The sequence below is a fragment of the Bradysia coprophila genome, unplaced genomic scaffold, assembly GCF_014529535.1.
Source record: "Bradysia coprophila strain Holo2 unplaced genomic scaffold, BU_Bcop_v1 contig_235, whole genome shotgun sequence".
NCBI lineage: Eukaryota > Metazoa > Arthropoda > Insecta > Diptera > Sciaridae > Bradysia > Bradysia coprophila.
In genome coordinates, this window is record NW_023503496.1 from 543,041 (window position 1) to 563,383 (window position 20,343).

A 20,343-nucleotide genomic window follows, 5' to 3' on the forward strand; every position below is an offset into this window, starting at 1 on the left:
GCTGAAATGACCCGAAAAACAGGATCTGTAATTTCTCTGATCCGTTCGGGGGTTTGCATTACATTCAGTGTTTATATACATTGATCCACAACTGTGGCAACTATTGTAAATTACCTGAAGATAAGAGCTGCTTCAGCAGGTGAGATTTTCAACAGTTTTAAAATATCTTAAATATGTTCAGATTGAACAGTTCGTTGCCGCATCTAGTACATTCAGCGCTCTGGTTCAATTCACTTCTCTAGACTCTAGCGCCTCCTCTTCATTAGACGTAATTAGACAAGTTTTTTTTGTGTTTCCTTTACACTCGATCATATTCAAACGCCTTTCACATTGTCCTTGAACTATTTGTTTTTAATAAGAAAATTCGTTTTTAAAATTGTCTTTTCGCATCTGACCCTCTTCGTCGAATGGAGAAACAACGCAATTCAAGAATTTACAGATATTTAAGCACTTGTAACGACCTTTCGTGCGTTGTACATGTCAATTGTAATGACAATTTGACGAAGAGTACAGACCAACTGAATTTAACCATTTCACTGCACTTCGTTTCTACAGAAGAATCCGAAGAATCCCAAACCGTCGTCACATACATGTGCGGCTTGTGAAAGTTTGAAAAAACTTTCCTTCGTTCACATCGATAGGAACACTAAAGCCAAAACATTTATCTGGCTTTTGAGGTGGCTCAACCACAGACCGCCACGAGTCTGCAAGTATAGTGATAAATTGGAATTTCATTTCGATTATGATTCGCTATACTTGTTCGTGTGCAACTTGATAAAGTGTTTCTAGAGCATTGTATCAAGTACCACTGTCGTCATGGGTCGGTGAGAAATGATATTTTTATAAACGCAAAATGTCGAAAGAAGTATTTAATTTTCTCTCAGATCGAAACAGTGGTCAACAGTCCTACTTACTGTCTTTCTCACCATCAGAAAACCATAGAAATGGAAATGATTTTTAAGTTTGAAACAATCCATTGCTACTGTTCAATGAAACTAAATAAATCTTCAATTGGTCGTTTCCTCTCAGTGTACGCTCTCTTCCTCTTCGTATGAAATTGCGTACGGGTCGCATACGGCCTGCAAGCCATATACTTACAATTCTTTTCTCTTAACTTTTTAAGGTATAACGACATCATAGGTAGGCAATACATACCACACTCCATCCAGCACATAAATGATTTATATAAGAGGTGAATATGATGTAATAGTAAAAAAGAATAATAACAAAAATAAATAGAGAATTTAATAAAATAAAAACGAACAAGAAGAAAAGAACTGAAAAAGAATGCTACAAAAGAGAAAGATCGGAAAAGTTAAGCAGATGAAGAAAAAAAAAGCAGCAGCAACAACGAGAAGAAGAGTCGCGCATTGATTGACAAGATTTGTATCTTATCTTTTGCAGTTGGATGGAATTATATGTGTTTTTACAGTGAAACATTGTTGCGCGAAAATTGGATGTATTGTATAATAGTTGAGCGATGATGACTAGAAGATATCGTGTGTGTTGTGTGTACGTTTATTACGGTACTGCATTTTATAATGAACATTGACATTTTGCTGTGTGCTTTCTTAATATAGAACAGAGTCGTGATATACGGACTCATCTGGCGGTATTAAAATGGTATAAGATTGGCTAAGTGTTCTGTTGCGAATTTTATTTAGATTTCGGACGGAGTATTGTCACATCGTGCGGTGTGGTGAATGTCCAATGTGATACAAATATGTATTCGGCGACGACAAATGGAATTCAATTTGAATAAATCAAATTAATAAACAACTTAGTTGCGATTCGGGAAAAATCTGCATTTTTATCGAAATATTTTAGTAAAAAGAAGAGAAATTTGAATAGTAAACAATTTGTACACATTGCCGTTCATTTTTTAGTTGCTGGAACAGTCACAAGTCTCTTTTTAAAGCACGATAATATTTGGTGAATTATAACGAAAATGAAGTTTCACTTCGAGGCTTTCGATCAGACGCATTTTCCAGTAGAATTTTTGACATGTGCCTAGAAAGGTATTCGACCCTAGAAGCCAAAACCACTTTCAAAAAAATTCTTCGAAGCTTGTGTGGCTGGTCGCAGGTGATCAAAAACCGAAAACATGCAATTTTCTTACAGAAATTTCTCCAGTTACACGAGCGGTACAGGGTCGTGTGGGGTGTCATTAGAAAGTTATATGTATGCTAAAATTCATTCACTTTGAGATATGTGCACTTAAAGTTTTCAATCGAAAAAGACTGAAAACTTACACTTTTCTTACTTCTCGATGTACACGAACCGTACATAGTTGAGTGGGATGTCTTTAGAAAGGTAATTTTATGTTGTTTCAGGGCAAATTGGGTCTTATGGGGGTTTGGAGGCATCTACGATGAAATATGGCCACTTAAACGTTTCAACTTCTCTATTAGCCATTAGTAGTCATCGGTCCTGCACCATCGATGACCGTATCTTTCTCAACTCTTAACGGGAAGGAAACTGGAAAGCGCAGATATTCAAGAAACATTGAAACCCGCTGACCACCTACAGACAAGCCAGGAAGTACATGAAGATAAACGACAAAAACGCGAGATATCGCTTGAAAAGAACCAACCTGAAAAAGCTAACAGGAGTCTCAACAGGACACAACTCTTTAAAGAAACACTAACATAAGATTGAAATGTGTGGAACACTTTCTCTTCAAACCTACGTTAGACTCATTGCATTATACCTGGGCTCGTATACTATTAATTACTATTCTATCTGGAGCTTAGCTCCATCAGAATACTTAAATTTCATGAAAAATGTGAAAGAATTTAAAGAAACCGTTGGCTAAGGGGCAGTAGTACTCCACCCACTTATTTCATTCATCATCTGTTAACGACAAAGATGGCAAATACAATACCGAGCTCTCGTTGACTTTGTTTCATGTATCACAATAAAATGTTAGAACAAATGAAGTAACAGATTTCTTATCGATCTATCAATATTACTAAAATGAAGTAGTAGATTCGATAGTTACACTAACTTACAGTCTGATCGTGGTCAAAGATTAATTTAAAACGAGCCGTCAGAACAGTCGGAGCGTTTGCTGCGACTGAGCCCCGTACGAACCCGTACATCTATTGCGCACGTGACCCTAGTGCGTCTGTCCCCCTAGTTGAAGTCAAATTATTATGAAATGTGTACATCTTACAAATTGCGCATAGCGCAATTACGAAGCCCCGTACGACGTTCCTTTCAAATGTAACACAAATTTCAAGTTGACCTAAAATTTTAATTTATTGAGAGGCCTAAGGCCTAGTTACGGCCTTAGTCCAACGACGCAAATTTATTTTTTTTTCAACATTATTATATTCGGCCTTCGATTACCTTCCAAATGAAACAAAAATTAGGAAAATCGGATGAAATTTACTCGAGATATATGCAAAATACACTTAGGGCCGTGTAGCGGGCTTAGTCCAAGGACCCAAATTTATTTTTTTTTCCAACAACATTCTATTTGGTGTTCGATTACCTTTCAAATGAAACAAAATTTAGGAAAATCGGATCAAATTTACTCGAGTTATATGCAAAACACACTTAGGGCCGTGGAGAGGCCTTAGTCCAAGGACCCAAATTTTAATTTTTTTTTTTCAACAACATTCTATTCGATGTTCAATTACCTTTTAAATGAAACAAAAATTAGGAAAAAAGGATCAAATTTACTCGAGTTATATGCAAAATACACTTAGGGCCGAGGAGCGGCCTCAGTCCACGGACCTAATTTTCAAACATTTTTCTCACCACATTCTATTCGGTATTCAATTACCTTTCATATAAGACAAAAATTAGGAAAATCGGATGAAATTTACTCGATTTATATGCAAAATACACTTAGGGCCGAGGAGCGGCCTCAGTCCAAGGACCCAAATTTAAAACGTTCTTCGCCACATTATATTCGGGCTTCGATTACCTTTCAAATGAAACAAAAATCACGAAAAAAGGATGAAATTTACTCGAGTTATATGTAAAATACACTTAGGGCCGAGTAGCCTTTCACTTCTAGGGCCCTAATTCACGGGCCACTCAACCGATTTTAAAAAACTTTTTTTTCCTGGATTGGTATCAACATTACCTATCTTTTGCCGTTTCATTTACATTTCCAACGTTTTTTTTGCCGTAAATATCCCCAAAAGACCTTAAAGCACTTAGGCGGCCCTAACTCACGAAGGGCCGACCTAAATATGCCCATCTTCGAACTTAGACTCACTATTTTGACTATCTTTCAGGGAATTTTTTTTTTTTGAAAACGGATTTGATTTACTCAAGATATCGACGTGACGGACAGACGGACAGACAAAATTTTTATTGCGGATTCGTCATCTATGAACATAGGCAAACACTTTGCCCTTACCGTCTGCTTCGAATTCCATCAATTACACACGGCATCGTAATCCTATAAGCCCCTTTGTACTTCGTACGGGGCTAAAAATATTTCCAAGCTTGACTATTAGTGACGCAACGCTTCAATTTACACGTTCAAGTTCGATAGTTCCGGGTCAGGACAGGTCAGGTCCAAGGCCAGTTTAGGTCAGTGCCTAAATTAATCAAGTTTTAGTCAGGTTCCGGTCAGCCCTGACCTGTTTTAAGATTATTTTTCTCCGAACTGTGGTGTGCTTGTTCATCCCATTTGAATGTCCCTTTCATTTTACTATTTTACATGAATCACACGTATAATCGTTGCTGGAGCAATCATTGACTTTGTAATCAATTCTCAAGAGTTTTTTTCTTTTATTGCAACTCGAATCAATTGAATAAATTAAAGGGATCGCCTCAGACTCTAATAATATGAACTGCTTGTTGACTGCTTGTTCTTTTATGTCGAATTTGTTATATTGTTAACTCAGCAACCATTCCGGATAAAATGTTGTTAGTATGCAAAGTGAAATGGATTTGAATATAATGTTAACAACCGAACGTTAGGATTACATTCAGCGATATGTGTTCTTCCTCCCATCCACAATGATTCAAACAACATCTCACCTTCATTACTATTATAGAGAAATGGATTTGCCAGAGCAGCAGCGCCCATACAGCCAAGACAACATTTTATTTATTTAATATGCAAAATAAATTTCAATTCAGCCCGGAGGAATAGAATGAAATATGACTATCGTAATCAGGTCTCTTCTTTTATGTTTATACACGGCCAGAGAACATTATTTTCGTTTGCATATGCAAGTTTATGGTGTATACGGTAAAATACACCTACATTGCGCGAAAAATGTTTTAAGATGCCATGAGGAAGTGAGTTAGAAAATACGTTTTAAATAAATGGTTCCATTGTTACAGGGAGAGAGGTTGGATGCAAGAATGAAATTGTATAGCTCGCGGTGTTTCTCGTTTAAATTCTATCCCGGCTTTCGGGCTATCTCTCTCTGTGTGTGTGTGTATTAGATCGTCTTCCATCCGTATGCTCGATCCAGACACCATTTTATTATAATCAACTTAATGAAACATTTACATGAACCATTTTGCAACCGACATGGTTTTGCATTAATTAAATTCATAAATAATAATGCGAGGACCGACCGGGATACTTACATTTTATTGCTTTCAAATGCCAAATTATGGGGCCGACTGCTGTTCCATGTTTAAGAACTGTGAGGGACTGTTGCGAATAATTGGAAAACTTTCGCAAGTACAATTAGATTCATCCATCATAGATTATGGGAGTGCAGACGTTGTGTTTGCCTTTTAAACGGGAGGGCCATTAAAACAGTGAAGCAGAAGAGGCTACAGAACATCGATACGAGAGAAATTTCTTTGGGAAGGAGCAAAGTTCAAGTTTACGGGAGATGATTGTGAAATGGACTAAGGTTATCACTTGCTTAAGGTATTAATAACGAACATTCGGCGCCACCACAGGGACTAAAATAAGGATTTTTTTCGGTGTAGCCACATCTTATCAGGGGCCCATGTTTTTGTTCTGAAAGGGCCAAATCTAATTTGTAAAACTTGTAAAGAAAAACTTGAAATAATTCATCTTGGGCGAATAAAGGAGTGGAGAGATCGTTCGAATGAAGGTTTTCGTCGTTTCCCCTTCGATTTATTACGCTTCCTTAGCAAATGTTCTCCGCGATTGATCAACTCACTTGTTTCATTTGTTGTAAAGTTTTGGTAAGGACAGAACTGATTCTCAAAATGTGTTAATTTCGGTCGTAAGGCATCATGTAGTTTTTGACGAATAAAGATTGAATTGAATTGAAAATTAAGTGGTTACAGACTTTATTTTAATTATGTTCCTTTAGGATTCATTTCAAATTTGTAAGATTCTATCAAGTTTCAGAAAAAAAAATTCAAGGAAAAGAAATACTCACTTTATACTCTCTGATTCGAGCAAATAATTACGAAAAGGCTATTCGCACGAAGTGCGATTTGTCTTTATTTGACTATTCACACTTTGAGGTATTAGTACCTCTAAGGAAAAATGCGTCGAGGGCGAAATTTTTGAATTCCTAGATTTGTGCAGCCTACAGGTAATCTTGTCACCAGAAGTAGTAATAATTCATCGGGTTGAAACTTTCTGGTGAAGAGGTTTCCATCAGTGCAGCGGTAAGAACTGATCGGGAAATATCTAGATATATACATTACGTCTGCAAACTCGAAGTTAGAATTTTGGCATAGTAATTCAAACTTTCGAACTCGTGACTTGCTAAGGGTGTCGCATTCTGCGTCTGAACTCAACAAATTTAACCAATGATTCGATTTTTGTCTTTAAATTTACTTTATCCTAAAATTTTCTTGAAAATGGTGTGGTTTCCTCAACAATTGCCATTTGTGACGCAAATTTTGTTGGTTTATTGGTTAAATTTCTTGAGTTCAGTCGAAGCATTAATTGCATGGTTATTGGAGCCATAGAAAAACTGCTTCACCATAAGATACAGTGAAATTTTCCGTGGTGGCAAATATCGATGGCAGTGTTGCCACTTTGAAGGGCACTGTCGCCAATTGCCTACACAATTGTTCCTTACTTTAGTCCCTGCGCCACCATGCGGTAAATTTCACTACTGAATACTTTGTCAATTGACACTGAGAACTAATTGACGCAAAAATCATTTCACCAGTCGTGGTCGACGTCTATGTTGAATACAAAAACTATGCGCCGAACACCAGCTTTCTTTTCGCTTTTTTATTATTCCAATGTGCGTAGTGATGGTATGGAAATCTTGAAGGCAGTGTAAAGCTGAAAGATTAGATGTATGGACCCGATACTACATTTCTGATGAATTCGTACGAAGTACAAAGTTTTTGTTTGAAAATTCAAATCTTAAACAAATTCTCAGAGTGGCCGCAGCGACGCAATGCAATAGAACCTGTGTGTGTTCTATGAAGTGAATAAAGAAGTGCGTCACCCTTCCGTAAACAGGGAAATTTTACTTTTGTAATGTTCATTAATTCATACTTCAGTCCCTGATAAAACTTCTTAAACTACACATACTCTAGCTGCACGAAAGAGACCTAATTTCAATTTTTTTTATGAAATAGAATAGGGGTAGTTTTTGTTATTATGTGTAGCTATAGTTATTGCAGCTACACATTGCAATGCTGAAAAGACCTAATCCATTTTTTTCTTTTGTTATCATGTCAAACTTGACAAAAGAACAAAAGAAATTTTTTAATTAGGTTGATTTCGTCGTTTCACGTCGCTATGTGTAGCTAGAGCATGTTAGTAGTTGAAATCATAAAAAGACTTTCTTGTCACTGTAGATTAAGAATGGCTTGCCTAATATGTGTTTCGTGTTTAGTACGTATATGGAAGCACTGAATTTCACGGGATTTTGAAATTTAGTTTTTTTTTCAAGTTGCACATAGTGCTGTGTCAAATACATGTCCAAGGTCTTAAACTGGAAAGGTAAAGTTCTCCACACAGGCAACAACAAGTGTGGTAATGTGTCAAAAACAAAATCAAAAGCACCTCAAAACCGGTGGCGATCTACTTCTTAAACGGAAACTCGATGAGATTCGTTAAAAAAGTTAAAATTTAGAAATATTTTGACGCGGGTGGTTTTTGATAAATAGTATTTTTACGGAACAAAAATAAAAAAATAACCAATTGACCTGGAGGATCCGCGCCTGTTGGAAAAAGGTTAATTTTTCGCGAATGATGTCTAGGACATATGTCGGAGTGCACACACCAAATTCGAATTGAAATAAATTTAAACGCAAAAATTGAAATTCACTTCACATTTCGCCTGGTTACAACAAAAAAAACAAAATTTTTTTCGTTCCATCGAAAATAATTCATTTTCATTCAGACGATTTTTTTGTTTTGAATTAAATTTTTTCCTCATTTTTTTTCTTTTACTTTTACACTGATCACACAGAGCCACTGATTTGTAAATCAAATTTTTTTTGGCCATCATTTGTAAGTTTAGCCATAAATTTTAGCCGTTTCGTCTTTTGCTGTAATTATTATGCGCATAACAACATCACAAAAAAAGGTAAATGAACTTTCCTTCAGCGGTTCTTGCCGGAGAAAGACATTAAATTATTTATGCTAAATATAACGTGATCATGATAAAGAGCGAGAGAGAGAGAGAGAGGAATAACATTTGAGGTATAGGCAATATGAAGAGAAATGCACAAAATGCGAATGGAAATTTAGTAATCAAATAAATGTGGATGGCGTGAATTATCCAACTATTTTTTTTGCGGTGTTGATCTGTTATTTCTCCTTCTTCTTGTTTTGCAATAAAAATTCAGTTATGATTATTGTTCGCGTCAGTTATGATAATTTGAATTTCAGCTATATGATGGGAGACTTTGAGAAATGTTATTTTAGCAAAAGATCGCATTCATTTATCGCGTTAACTCTAACTGTAGCTATTAGTGACGCGAAAGGGACCTACCCGAAATTTTTCTTTTGTTTTAATGTCAAACTTGACAGAAGGGCAAAAGAAAATTTGAATTAGGTCTAGGTCTCTTTCGTGGTACTATTTTGTAGCTAGAGTGATTCCAGCCACACATAACTACACGAAGGCGAAACACACATTATTAAAATTTTTATTTTGTTATACTGTCAAACTTGACAGAAGAACAAAATAAAATTTTGAATTAGGTCTATTTCGTGTCGCTATGTGCAGCTACAGGAAGTCGGCGCCTTTCATCAAGAAAATTACTTAAAAAGGCTTGTCACAAAACGTTCGCTGTCAGGAGATTGCTTTTCGCCGGCTTACTCCAGCTGTAATGTCAAAATTAACATAAGAACTTAAGAAAAGTTTGAATTAGGTCTCTTTCGCATCGCTACGTGTAGCTACAGTCTCATATCTGTGATTTGAATTTTAGTGATTTAATCCTCAAAACTAGGCCCCACCTAGTCGACAGATATATTTGGTGACAGTTCGTGCCAAGTATACAACACAGCGCCTGAAGTGTTCCATACAATCATGTTCATTAAATATACCAAAATACACGGTGGCGCCATTTTTGTCCAAGCAAAAACGGCATTATTGAGAAGTTGGTGATAATGATGGGAAACGGCCTCCGTGTCTTTACATTAAATTTTACGCCGTCCCATACTGATGCAAATATTGTGTACCCGAAGATTTAATCAAATTCTATCATCCTACTACAATTTACTGCCATCCATTTACGGTTAGATAATAGTGGAGCATTCGCATATAAAATCAACATCCTTAAAATGTGTAAACGTGGAGCAAACATTGTGTATCTTTAAGATTATTATGAGTTTGTTGCTAATTAATATAGCAAAACCACTCCACCTCTTCTTCTTCTTCTTCTTTCATTTCTTTTCTTTTTCATTAATTCACGTTGCTGCTGCCGGTTTCATTATTATGTTCATCAGCTTTGAATGACATAATCTTTAAGAAAGATCAAAGAGCTTGAATTTTTATAAGGAAGCAGGAAATGCGATAACAGTGAAGAAGTTGACGACTTTTTGTTATTATATACATTATACACATACACACACTGGCAATGGGTGCAGTTATGGAATATAAAGCCAATTTTATGTGGATGGATAATTATCTCGTTCTTCTTGTCATCCATTATTCGATGATGCTAATCATCAGGTAGATGATAGAAGTTAACTATGGTAACGATGGTAAAAAACGAGCACGCTGTTCTCAGCTTCTGTCTCAGATTTCAATTGAAAGGACAGATTGTTGAACTTTCAAGATGTAAACGGTATATCGTATACAAATTAGTACTTAGTCCATTCATAAATTGTGTCTGAAAACGGTAGCAATATAACGATTCTAGCAGTAGAAACGACATTTCGACAGTTGATTTTTGTAAAGTTGCTGTAGCTACACATAGCGACTCGAAAGAGACCTAATTTAAATTTTTCTTTTGTTATACTGTCAAACTTGGCCGACGAACAACAGAAAATTTTGGTTTAGTTCTCCTTCCTGTCACTATGTGTAACTCCCTGAGTTGACATTTGTCACGCGATCGTTTCAGCCAGAAGAATGTTACACAGCAAAGCGCGACACCTAATTTTAATTTCCATTTTGTTCCACTGTCACAAACAGTTTGAGTTAGATTTAGATGTGTTTTACGTCGCTTTGCAACGGTGATAACGAAAATAACCAGTGTGGTCCACAGAAAAAAATAATCTCAACGTTTACTGTTGCTACACATAGCAACGCAAAAGAGGCCTAATTTAAATTTATCTTTTGTTATACTGTCAAACTTGACAGCAGAACAAAAGAAATTTTTGAATTAGGTCGCTTTGTGTTGCTGTGTGTAGCTAGAGTTACTCTGCACATAGCGAGCTTGACAGAAGAACAAAAGAAAAATTTGAATTAGGTCTTTTTCGTGTTTTCGATTTTAATTTTTGGTATAAACCTTTTGTCAAAATCTCAGAAGTCAAAATACCAAAAAAATCTCTTGTTGTTTGACATTAATAGCAAAAGAAATGTAATTTCGCCTCTAGATGTGAATCCTGCTCTTTTAGGGTTCTCTTTTTAGCATACATTGTAGTTGATGGTCTCATTTAAATATTAAATCCTACCTGATACGGCCGTGTCACTTGACTCGGAACTGATGAGTGTTAATCCGTCCGGGCTGATCGATTCTCTTGGACTGACTGGCGTTGGTGGAGTATCTGGTGTGTCTGGATTCTGGATTTGTAGCGTTATTTGCAGAGTACTGATTGTAACGCTGAAAGCAAAATGATTTTTTTTTGTTAGAGAAACCACGGTTAGGAAATCATTCCCCATTTTCTCAATAAGGTCATGTGAATGCGCGTATGACTAAAAGTGCCGTATGGAAAGAAATTAATTCTCTCGTATTCAAATGTCAAATGTTGCATTCCCGTCGAGGCTTTCATGTACATAATACTACCTACAAAAAACAATAATCTCACAATATCATTCGGCTCAGTTCAATTTTCATTTCTCTATTTCCCGAAGGTATAATCAACGTGCATTACATATAGTTGCTGGTATACGTTTTCAGGCCTCCCACTCATTTTTGTTTTAGTTTGTGAATTAATTTTAATAGACAATTGAAATCTAGAACGCAATTAGAAAATTCTTAATCGATTTCCTCTGTCCACTCGACTCCACGGAGTCGGAGAGTCAACGAATTCGTCTACCTCTAATTCCGTCACAACACATTCGTTTCAGTAGCAGTGAACTTACAATTCCAATACAACAGATGATGTGAGAACTTTATTGGAATCGTTAGTGTGTCACTGAAGCAATTTATTAGACACCATGTTCAATTGTGTGTGAAACATCAGACATAACGAAAACTTTCAGACGTCGCGAAAGAAAAGCAAAAGAACTTAACTCAACGAAACAGAAAGACATAACCTCAATCTTTTGGTTTCAATTGATGGTTATATTTGTTTACAGTTTACACGACGTATTGTGATGCAAATACACTCAAACCATATATGAAAGAGTGATACGACAAAGTCGAATATTCGTGGGACAAAAAAAAACTGACATTAAGCTAGTAACAGGTCAAAATTACATCTTACTAGCTCAATTTCAGTGTGTCCAACACATAAAACTCCAGTCCACGGTTTCCTTCGACATGTCGTAAATATCTCTCATTCATATATGCTCAAACTCAGACATACATATCAGAGAAATAACAGATCCAGACTTTCGGGTGTATTAGTTTTTGTAATATTGCCATCATGTCAATTTCTTGTGACTAATGTTGTTGCTCCGACTTATATCAAATTGAATTCAAAGTATATTCGCGATTTTCACGCTCAACAGATGACACTACTTTCTATAACACTGTAAATATCGGACATAAAGTATGTCCGATTTATTTCCGCTACGCATCGCACCCTTTGCTGCAAATCACCAATAAATACTGAAGGTGAAGCAAACGGGCTCGTTGGAGTGCGCGAACAGTTATACTTTCGTTAAGTTACAACTGTCAAAGTTCACAAGTCTTCCGTCCTGTTGTACGAGCTCCTGTCTTCTGTGAATTACGTTTGACATTTAAAAAGACCTCGGAACAGACTAATCACCTAAAATGTTCGCTAAAAAGCACTTAAAACTTACATAGAGATGCTAGTATGACCACTGTGACGTAGTTTCGACGGATATAGGGAATATGTCGAAAGACAGCTGTTTTTTTGATAGAGAATTCAACACATTTTCTCTCGACCAAATTCAAAATCATTTGACGTATAGATCTCTTCCAAGTGCAGTATACTGTCAAACGTCATCCACAGAGCCATAACCTTAACGCTTTTCCATACATTTTGTCAACAACATTGTTTGGTTATGTTGGTTGTGGATGACGATTAACATTTCGATTTTGCACTTGGAAGAGACCTATTACCTCATCTATATGTCGAAACGACCCAGTCGTCATATTAACACCTCTCTGAAAACTTAAGAAAGAGTGTGATGAAATTTAAACCAATGAAAGTGTAAAACAGGTATGGTCTATTGTCCGCCCGGAGGACATAAAAGTTTGATTTTCGTACTTAAACGCACTCATTTTCATATTATTTTGACATATAATGTCAGTGCGTTTAAGACGAATTCGCCGATCGACCATACCTGTTCTAGACTTTCATTGATTTAAACATGCTGGATTGAGACTTAAGACGTTCAGAATTGCGGTGTGGGACACCTGTTACTTGTTTGCATCCAAGTCGTACACGACTTCTCAATTATGTACTATTTTGAAAATTGCAATCCAAAACTAAATAATAAATCTTAAGCAAAAATTGTATTTTCAAATAAAATTGTTTCGTCGTCTGCATATCATTCTATTCATTCCCATTCTTTCTTTTTAAAACCGATAATAACTCTTCTCTTGTGTGTATCGGAGATTGTTGTGGGCTGCATAAATTCCTCACATCTTCCTACAACTCGTAAAAAGTAATAAAATCGAGAATGCTTTCATGTAATCATTCAATTTGAATGAAATGTCTAGTGGATACACTCTTTATATGGGGGGGACTTCATTATTCGTTTTATTTTATCGATTTTATTTGGAATGAAAATCCATAAATATTTGCATGATAATCAACCTCACTGGAATGAGAATGGATGGTAAATTTATTTGCTTTTTTCGGTCATTATTGCGCCCCCATTCAAATTGAAATTCGTTTTTTTTTTCAATTAAAATGAAAATTGATATTTCCTGCGTGTGTTTTGTAAAATTCAATATTTCCGATTCAAATTGCTCCAAATTGTTAATCATTTCGATTTGCTGAATGTTTTATGTGAATTTTGATATTTGCAAAGCTTATCCGTTTCACATAACAGTTCGCTGCAGGGTCAGTAATACTTGTTTGTAACAGGAAATGAAAAAAAGTCAAAAAGCTTGACCATACGGACTTAAATCCATATCATCAGGTGACTTCAAAAAATAATGATTTCCATTCGAAATTTCAACTGAACTGAAATTGTGCTAAAAGCATGGATTGCGATATGGCAGAGGCGTGCTAGAGGTCATACGTTCGAAATATCGTAATACGTTCGTCAAGTTAAATTCAACTGGTTTTCGCTCTCCTTAAACGCTTTATAAACTACCATAGAGGGTTCACAGAGATCGAAAACCAGTTCAATTTAACTAGTCTGTGGGTCAGCTGTCAAAAATTAATGAATGAATAAAAGACCAGTTTAAATTTGTAATGTAACTCCTCTCACTTTAACGTGTGACCAACAGATTAGTTAAAATATAATTAATTATTAACTGATCAGATTTCCATCTCACTGAACACTCTATATACAGTGTTTAAGTAGAGCTATGTAATGTGGAAACATCATTTTCATGACCTTATAAACGTCAGACACGATCCCAGCTGTCAGACATGTCGAAAAATATCGAATTGAACTAATGATTTTCATGTAAAAACCAGTAAATTAAACGCAGTTAACGTCAATCCACGCCATTAGTCGTATAAATTTCTACGTCAGAGAGAGCTTTTTTCTCCTTTGTTACGATCTGTCAGTTTTTCTATTTTGCGATTTAGTATGGAAATGAAAACTAAAATTGAGATATCTTTGCTGTTTTAAGTGGTTTTTCATATTTTTTCGGACCAAAATGTTTTAAAGTGTGTTTGGAATCGATTAACAAAATAATAAAATAGAAAAAAATATTTTCACACAATCTGTTAATGCCAATCGATTCCAAACACATTTTAAAACATTTTGGTCCAAAAAAATATGAAAAACCACTTAAAACAGCAAAGATATCTCAATTTTAGTTTTCATTTCCATACTAAATCGCAAAATAGAAAAACTGACAGATCGTAACAATAGAGAAAAAAGCTCTCTCTGACGTATAAATTTATACGACTAATGGCGTGGATTAATTGAGGTTACGGACTACTTGACGAAAAATTTAGTGGGGTTACGTTGACAAGTATTGTATAATAGACTGTTATGGTCAGAACGAGAAAACCGAAGACTAGTTAGTTTTAACTTGCCTTGGGTTAAAGTATTTGCTTCTCTTTCAATTCATACTTCGAAAATTCGAACTTTAAATTTCGATTAATTTTCATTCAGAAATTTTCGCCATGACCATTGAGGCCAGTTAAATTTAATTGGTCTTCGCTCTCCGTTAACAATGTACTTATTATCATTATTGTAAACATTTGTTTGTGCCCACTTTTCCAAATCTGAGCCTACTGAAAGTTCACTCGACAAATCAGCCACTCCTGCTTGTGTTTACATACCATATCTCGCTTAATCAATTCCCACTGTGCTGAGAAAGTTTTTCAAACAGTGAAGTTCTGTGAATGGCGTAGGCGCTGCACGAGTTTTATTAATCAGACTGATCCGCTGAAGGATTGCATTACCTTTAGTGTTTAATTACTTAGAATGACTTGTCGTTAAATACATTTTTCTTCACCATCCTTTCTCTTGGTTAACATTTTCAATTGAAAAACCCGACAGGATCGTTTTTGGCGTGAATTCGTCATGATGCCACCGATATTCAAAACAATAAAACATAAAATGCCAATAAAAATCAAATTAAAATTATCGAGAGGAGGAAATGCCCTCAATGTCTTATTGTGAATCATTCGAATATTTTTTTCGAATGAAATGCTCTCCATTTCTAATAATCGAGCAAATAAATCATCAAAATGATGATTGTCACAAGAAAATTGTTTGTCAATGGGGTGGGATGGAACTCAAGTGCATGAGGGACGATGAAATATCTCCGTTAGCATTTCGTTTCTCCGCTACATCTTTCATTGGTGTTACTGCATTTTCGTTTGTGAGCACAATGAAACCAGATTAAAATGGCAAATAACTTCAGTCTTTACACTCACAATTTTACCTATTTATTTCCAACTGATTTCGATCATAATTGGGCACGCAAGTTCTTGCAATGAACGTCAACACATGGTATGGTCGAAACTATATTATGTCAAGATAGAGGCCAGACAATACGTTATGTCACTTATGTAAAAGACATTCTTTTCACACATAGCGACGAAAAGGAGACCTAATTCCAATTTTAATTAATCTTTTGTTATAATGTCAAATTTGGGAAATCAGTCTACTGCTTTACATGTCTGTGAAATGACGATTCGACGAGCCAAATAACCCTGGAACAAACCTATGACTGGAATGCATAAAATGATAAGAAGAGTGAATGATTCACTGTAGCTACACATAAGACCGCGAAAGAGACCTAATTCGAATTTTTGCAACAAAAAGGTGGTGGCAAGTTAGTCACATGCTGAAATGTAACCTACATCTAGGCATTGCAACGCGAAGGAGACCCAATTGTTCTTCTGTCAAGTTTGCTTCATTTATTCAAGGTTCTGAAAGAACAAGATAAGACAACTCTGTCACGAAGGCGGTGACACACAAATTGTGTCAACTGCGAAGTTTATATGAAAGATGCAACTTAACAAAAACAAAATTCTGAATTTTCCGAAAAAAATTTGTTTTTTCAAGTTGAATACATTCTATTTATCTTGATTTGATTTGATTTGAATTTATTTCACCGCCAAATACTGGCTGAATAATTTACATAAAAAATCAGATATAAATCAACTTACGACAAAGAAACCTTATCAAATAATCAGTTACAATTTCAATTTCTATAACTCACCGCCAAACTTGGCTGAACACAACTCAAAAGCGTTAAAAATTACGTTAAAATCTGTGTTTACGGGCGTCATTGTCTCCTACATTTCTTCCAGTTCTTTTCTAGCAATTACGTGTTACAATTTCACATCCACTGATTACATTTGTTCCAAATCAAATTCTCGTATGTGACAATAAGACGGCCAGTGCATTGGATCCATTAACAAATTGAAATTTGATGTTGAGCACGTTATTCGGAACGATATAAACGAGTACGTTGACAAATCCCTACCTTTCTTCACGAGTTTTCGGACCGATATATCTGGCGACGAAATTTTAATCGAATTCCTGATGTATAGAGACATTTCCTCTTCCGTCGTTTCCCGATGAACGCGTGAAATCCATAAAGCTTTTTCGGGTTTCATTGATTTAGAACGATCCTTCACTAATGGTCTGCCAATCACACTTGTTGACGTTCCGGTTAGAACTGGTTTACTCGGCCGTGTTGTCAGTGTAGATTTCGGCGTTTCATTGTTAACAGCAACCTGTTTAGCGGCTTCAGCATATGACTTTCTCGTCGCGTTCTTCACGGTTTGTGGGATTGACTTATTTATCGATAGAATGCTTTCATTGTTGACTACCGTTGACTCACAAACAGCAACTTTTTGTTGAGAAATGGTTTCGTTCATCGTTTCCACTGATATTTTTAGTCCTTCAATCGTAGCGGTTTGGATTTCGACCTTTTGAATCAATGATTCCACAGCTGTTTGAATTTGTTGACTTTGTTTGACGGTATTGTTGTTCGGCGGTGTCGATACTTGTGGAACGGTTACTGATTTCGACAGCGATAGAACGGAGTTTTTTACATCGAATGTTCTTTGGACAAGATTAGCGGTTGACGGTTGCTTACGTTTCGGTGACGAATATTCCTTAGGATTGTTTAGGCACTCATCACAGACTAGTACGACATTGACGGTTACTAATATAAAACTTGGCGGCCTGTTAATTTCATAACACAGCCAATGAATTGGACCTTTACAGATGAAGCAATTGTACGTAACATCCTCTGAGCTTTCTGACGAACAGTTTTTCTTCGTGCACTTCCTCACTGTCGGGGGCGGCATCGTTCAGTAATCCGATTTTCCAAAAAAATATCAAAACTCAGCACTGGTTGAGTAGTGAGGTTATGTTGAACGGTACATCAGTAGTCGCACGGAAAAAGTTGATTTTCTTGACGATTTGGCGATAACTCCAACTTTTTCGGTAACCGTAACACTACATAACAGAGATTCAGCCAACAAAATGTTTAGTAAATCAAATCTGACTAAAAGAAATACAATTACTCTGAGACACAAAAAACAAAACACTTTATCGTAAACACACGTCAGTCGTCCACAAAATTCTGAATTTTCCGAAAAAAATTTGTTTTTTCAAGTTGAATACATTCTATTTATCTTGAACATTATATTTGTTGTGAGTAAATAAAAAAAAAATAATCAAAAAACACCGAAAATGGGAAGGGCAACACATTTGCATGCGAAAAAAATAGGGTTTCAGACGACCCTAAAAATGCACCCTAAAAATGAGTTACAAAACTCGTTTCGAGTTTTCGACAATAAACAAGAATTGCACAAAGACGAAAATTGTATCATTTTTCAAGCGCTTACCTGAACCAAAGTAAATATATGGGCGGGAGGTTGGCATATTTACCTTAACCTGAACTAAGCCTCAGGAAACTACGATAGTGAACAGTGAACCACTTTAATTTTTGATGAAATCAACGCATGCGTCAAAGAAGTGACAGCAGCCACTTCCCTTTTTAAAAAAGATGAGTACACAGTTCATAAAAATGTTTGGAAAATGACTTAAAAATAGATCATCTTCAAGGCCGTTTGAAATGCCATCCACGTTAAGAACTGCCATCCACATAAAAAAATAATGTCATTTGAACGAAAGATTTTGAACCGCCGCCTATTGATCGTTCTCTTTTTTACACAGGATTTTAAATTTAGTACTCAAATGGCAGCTCCTTTTTGACATAATATTTTGGGTTAAATAAAACCAATAAAACACAACGAAAATAATCTGAGTCTACGTTTGAAAGTACCGTAACTAAAGATGATCTATAGCTGAAAAATCTTTTTCAAAAGAATCCCCCATTGTAATTCCACACATTTTTCTGCTTTACAGTCAATCTGCATTCTGCAACAATTTTTCACAAATTTTATTATGTGACACACTGTCAAGTTTCAGTACTGGTAGTATGATTGACGTGCGTTGATAAAATCCTTGTTTTTGACGAAAGTTGGAACAATAAAGAAACGAAAAGTTACGAGTGAAATCGCGAAATCTTCGAACAATCGGCTAGCCATGCCATCCGGATTTTTGAAGTGTTTGGTACCCATAAAATCCTTGCTTCATTTAGATATCAACGAAGTATATCTTGCCTCTCTCGGAATCCTCGTTTTCTTGATAGAAATGTTTGAAAAATCGATGGTTCTCAGGTGGAATTTCGGCTAGACTAGGCCGATCACAGAAGACATCAAATACGTCGGACCGTTTGCTGTACTAGCTCTATCAACTGTATTAAGAAAAATGTTTCTCTGACCAGTGACGCCTGCGCGTATCAAAAAACCTGGCCGTTGATGGTTCCATGGGAAGGCATAGACTTCCTACTTTCTAAAAGTATAAAAACTTGGGCTGAATCAACGCACTTCAAGCAAAAGTGGTACTCTAAATAGGGTATTGAAACTTGACAGTGCTCCATACAAAATTTTACACTGTAAAAAGAGTGGGGATAAAATTTCATACAAAATAGTACTTTATTTGGCAGCTGTCATTAATAGCACTTTTGCTTGAAGGAGGATGCCTGTGATAAATGATCCTCGGAGCTTGTGCTACATTATGGAACATTTTGATGTACCAAGAAAGCCAAATTCACATGAGGTAGAGGTGGGTGACCAAAGTTCCCGATGGTCAATTTTTACCAGAAATTTTCGTTTTCTTCTTGTAAAAATGGAAAATTTCAATGAAAGAAATTGTTTTTCCCAGGTTTTGACAAATCCGAGAGAGGTGAGATATAGCTCCTTGAACCGGTAATGAAGCAAGGATCCTCCATACAAATTGTTCGAAGAATTCGCGATTTCACTCTTAAATCCTACTACTCTCTCAATGATTTTTCAATTCACATCGTTGAAATCAACGATAATTTACCGATGATCGTTGTAAATGTTATTTTTCCCAAATCCTGTTGATTTTCTTTACATTTTAGACCTTCATCGAAGGTGAAAGCCGAATCCTCTAAGTATTAAATTTTCTCGATTAAAGATCGCTAGTTTTGTGATGATAGCGAGTGGCATATCAATATCCGTCCTACTTTCTCCGTACAACGTCATGATGGAATACGGTTTCAACACTTTGATAATTTTCGCCCTAGTAACCGGAATAGTTCTAATGATCGTGGCTGTGGTTGGTGTTGCTGTAACCTTCATGGAAAAGACAGCCTTTGCGAATCTGGTAAGGTAAAAAAATGATTTCGCTCAGATAATGACTAAAAACCGCGTCACTACGATAGTATGGATTGGCAATGATGTTGGTGTTCGTATTACAAGTGGCCACAGCAGTCACCAGCTTCGTTCTGATGTCTAAATCGGGAGATATGGTCTCCAGTCAACTCAGGTCGATGATGTACTTTTATTCATATGAACAGGAATATCTACAGGAAGTCGATTGGATTCAGTCACAAGTCAGCCATCCATCAACGGGTCAATTGAGAAAGTACTAAAATTTAAATTTTAGTTCGAATGTTGTGGCGCCAATGATTACA

At 36.0% G+C, this 20,343-nt stretch overlaps 1 protein-coding gene across 1 annotated transcript in view; it reads right to left on the minus strand.

Moving 5' to 3' along the window:
* The window catches only part of LOC119077322 (ecdysone-induced protein 78C), an 85,761-nt gene that overhangs the window by 45,799 nt on the left and 19,619 nt on the right, over window positions 1-20,343 (minus strand). The window contains exon 2 of the mRNA XM_037184503.1: window positions 11,000-11,148. Within this exon, the coding sequence (XP_037040398.1) occupies window positions 11,000-11,148 (149 nt within the window). The remainder of the gene's footprint in view (window positions 1-10,999; window positions 11,149-20,343) is intronic.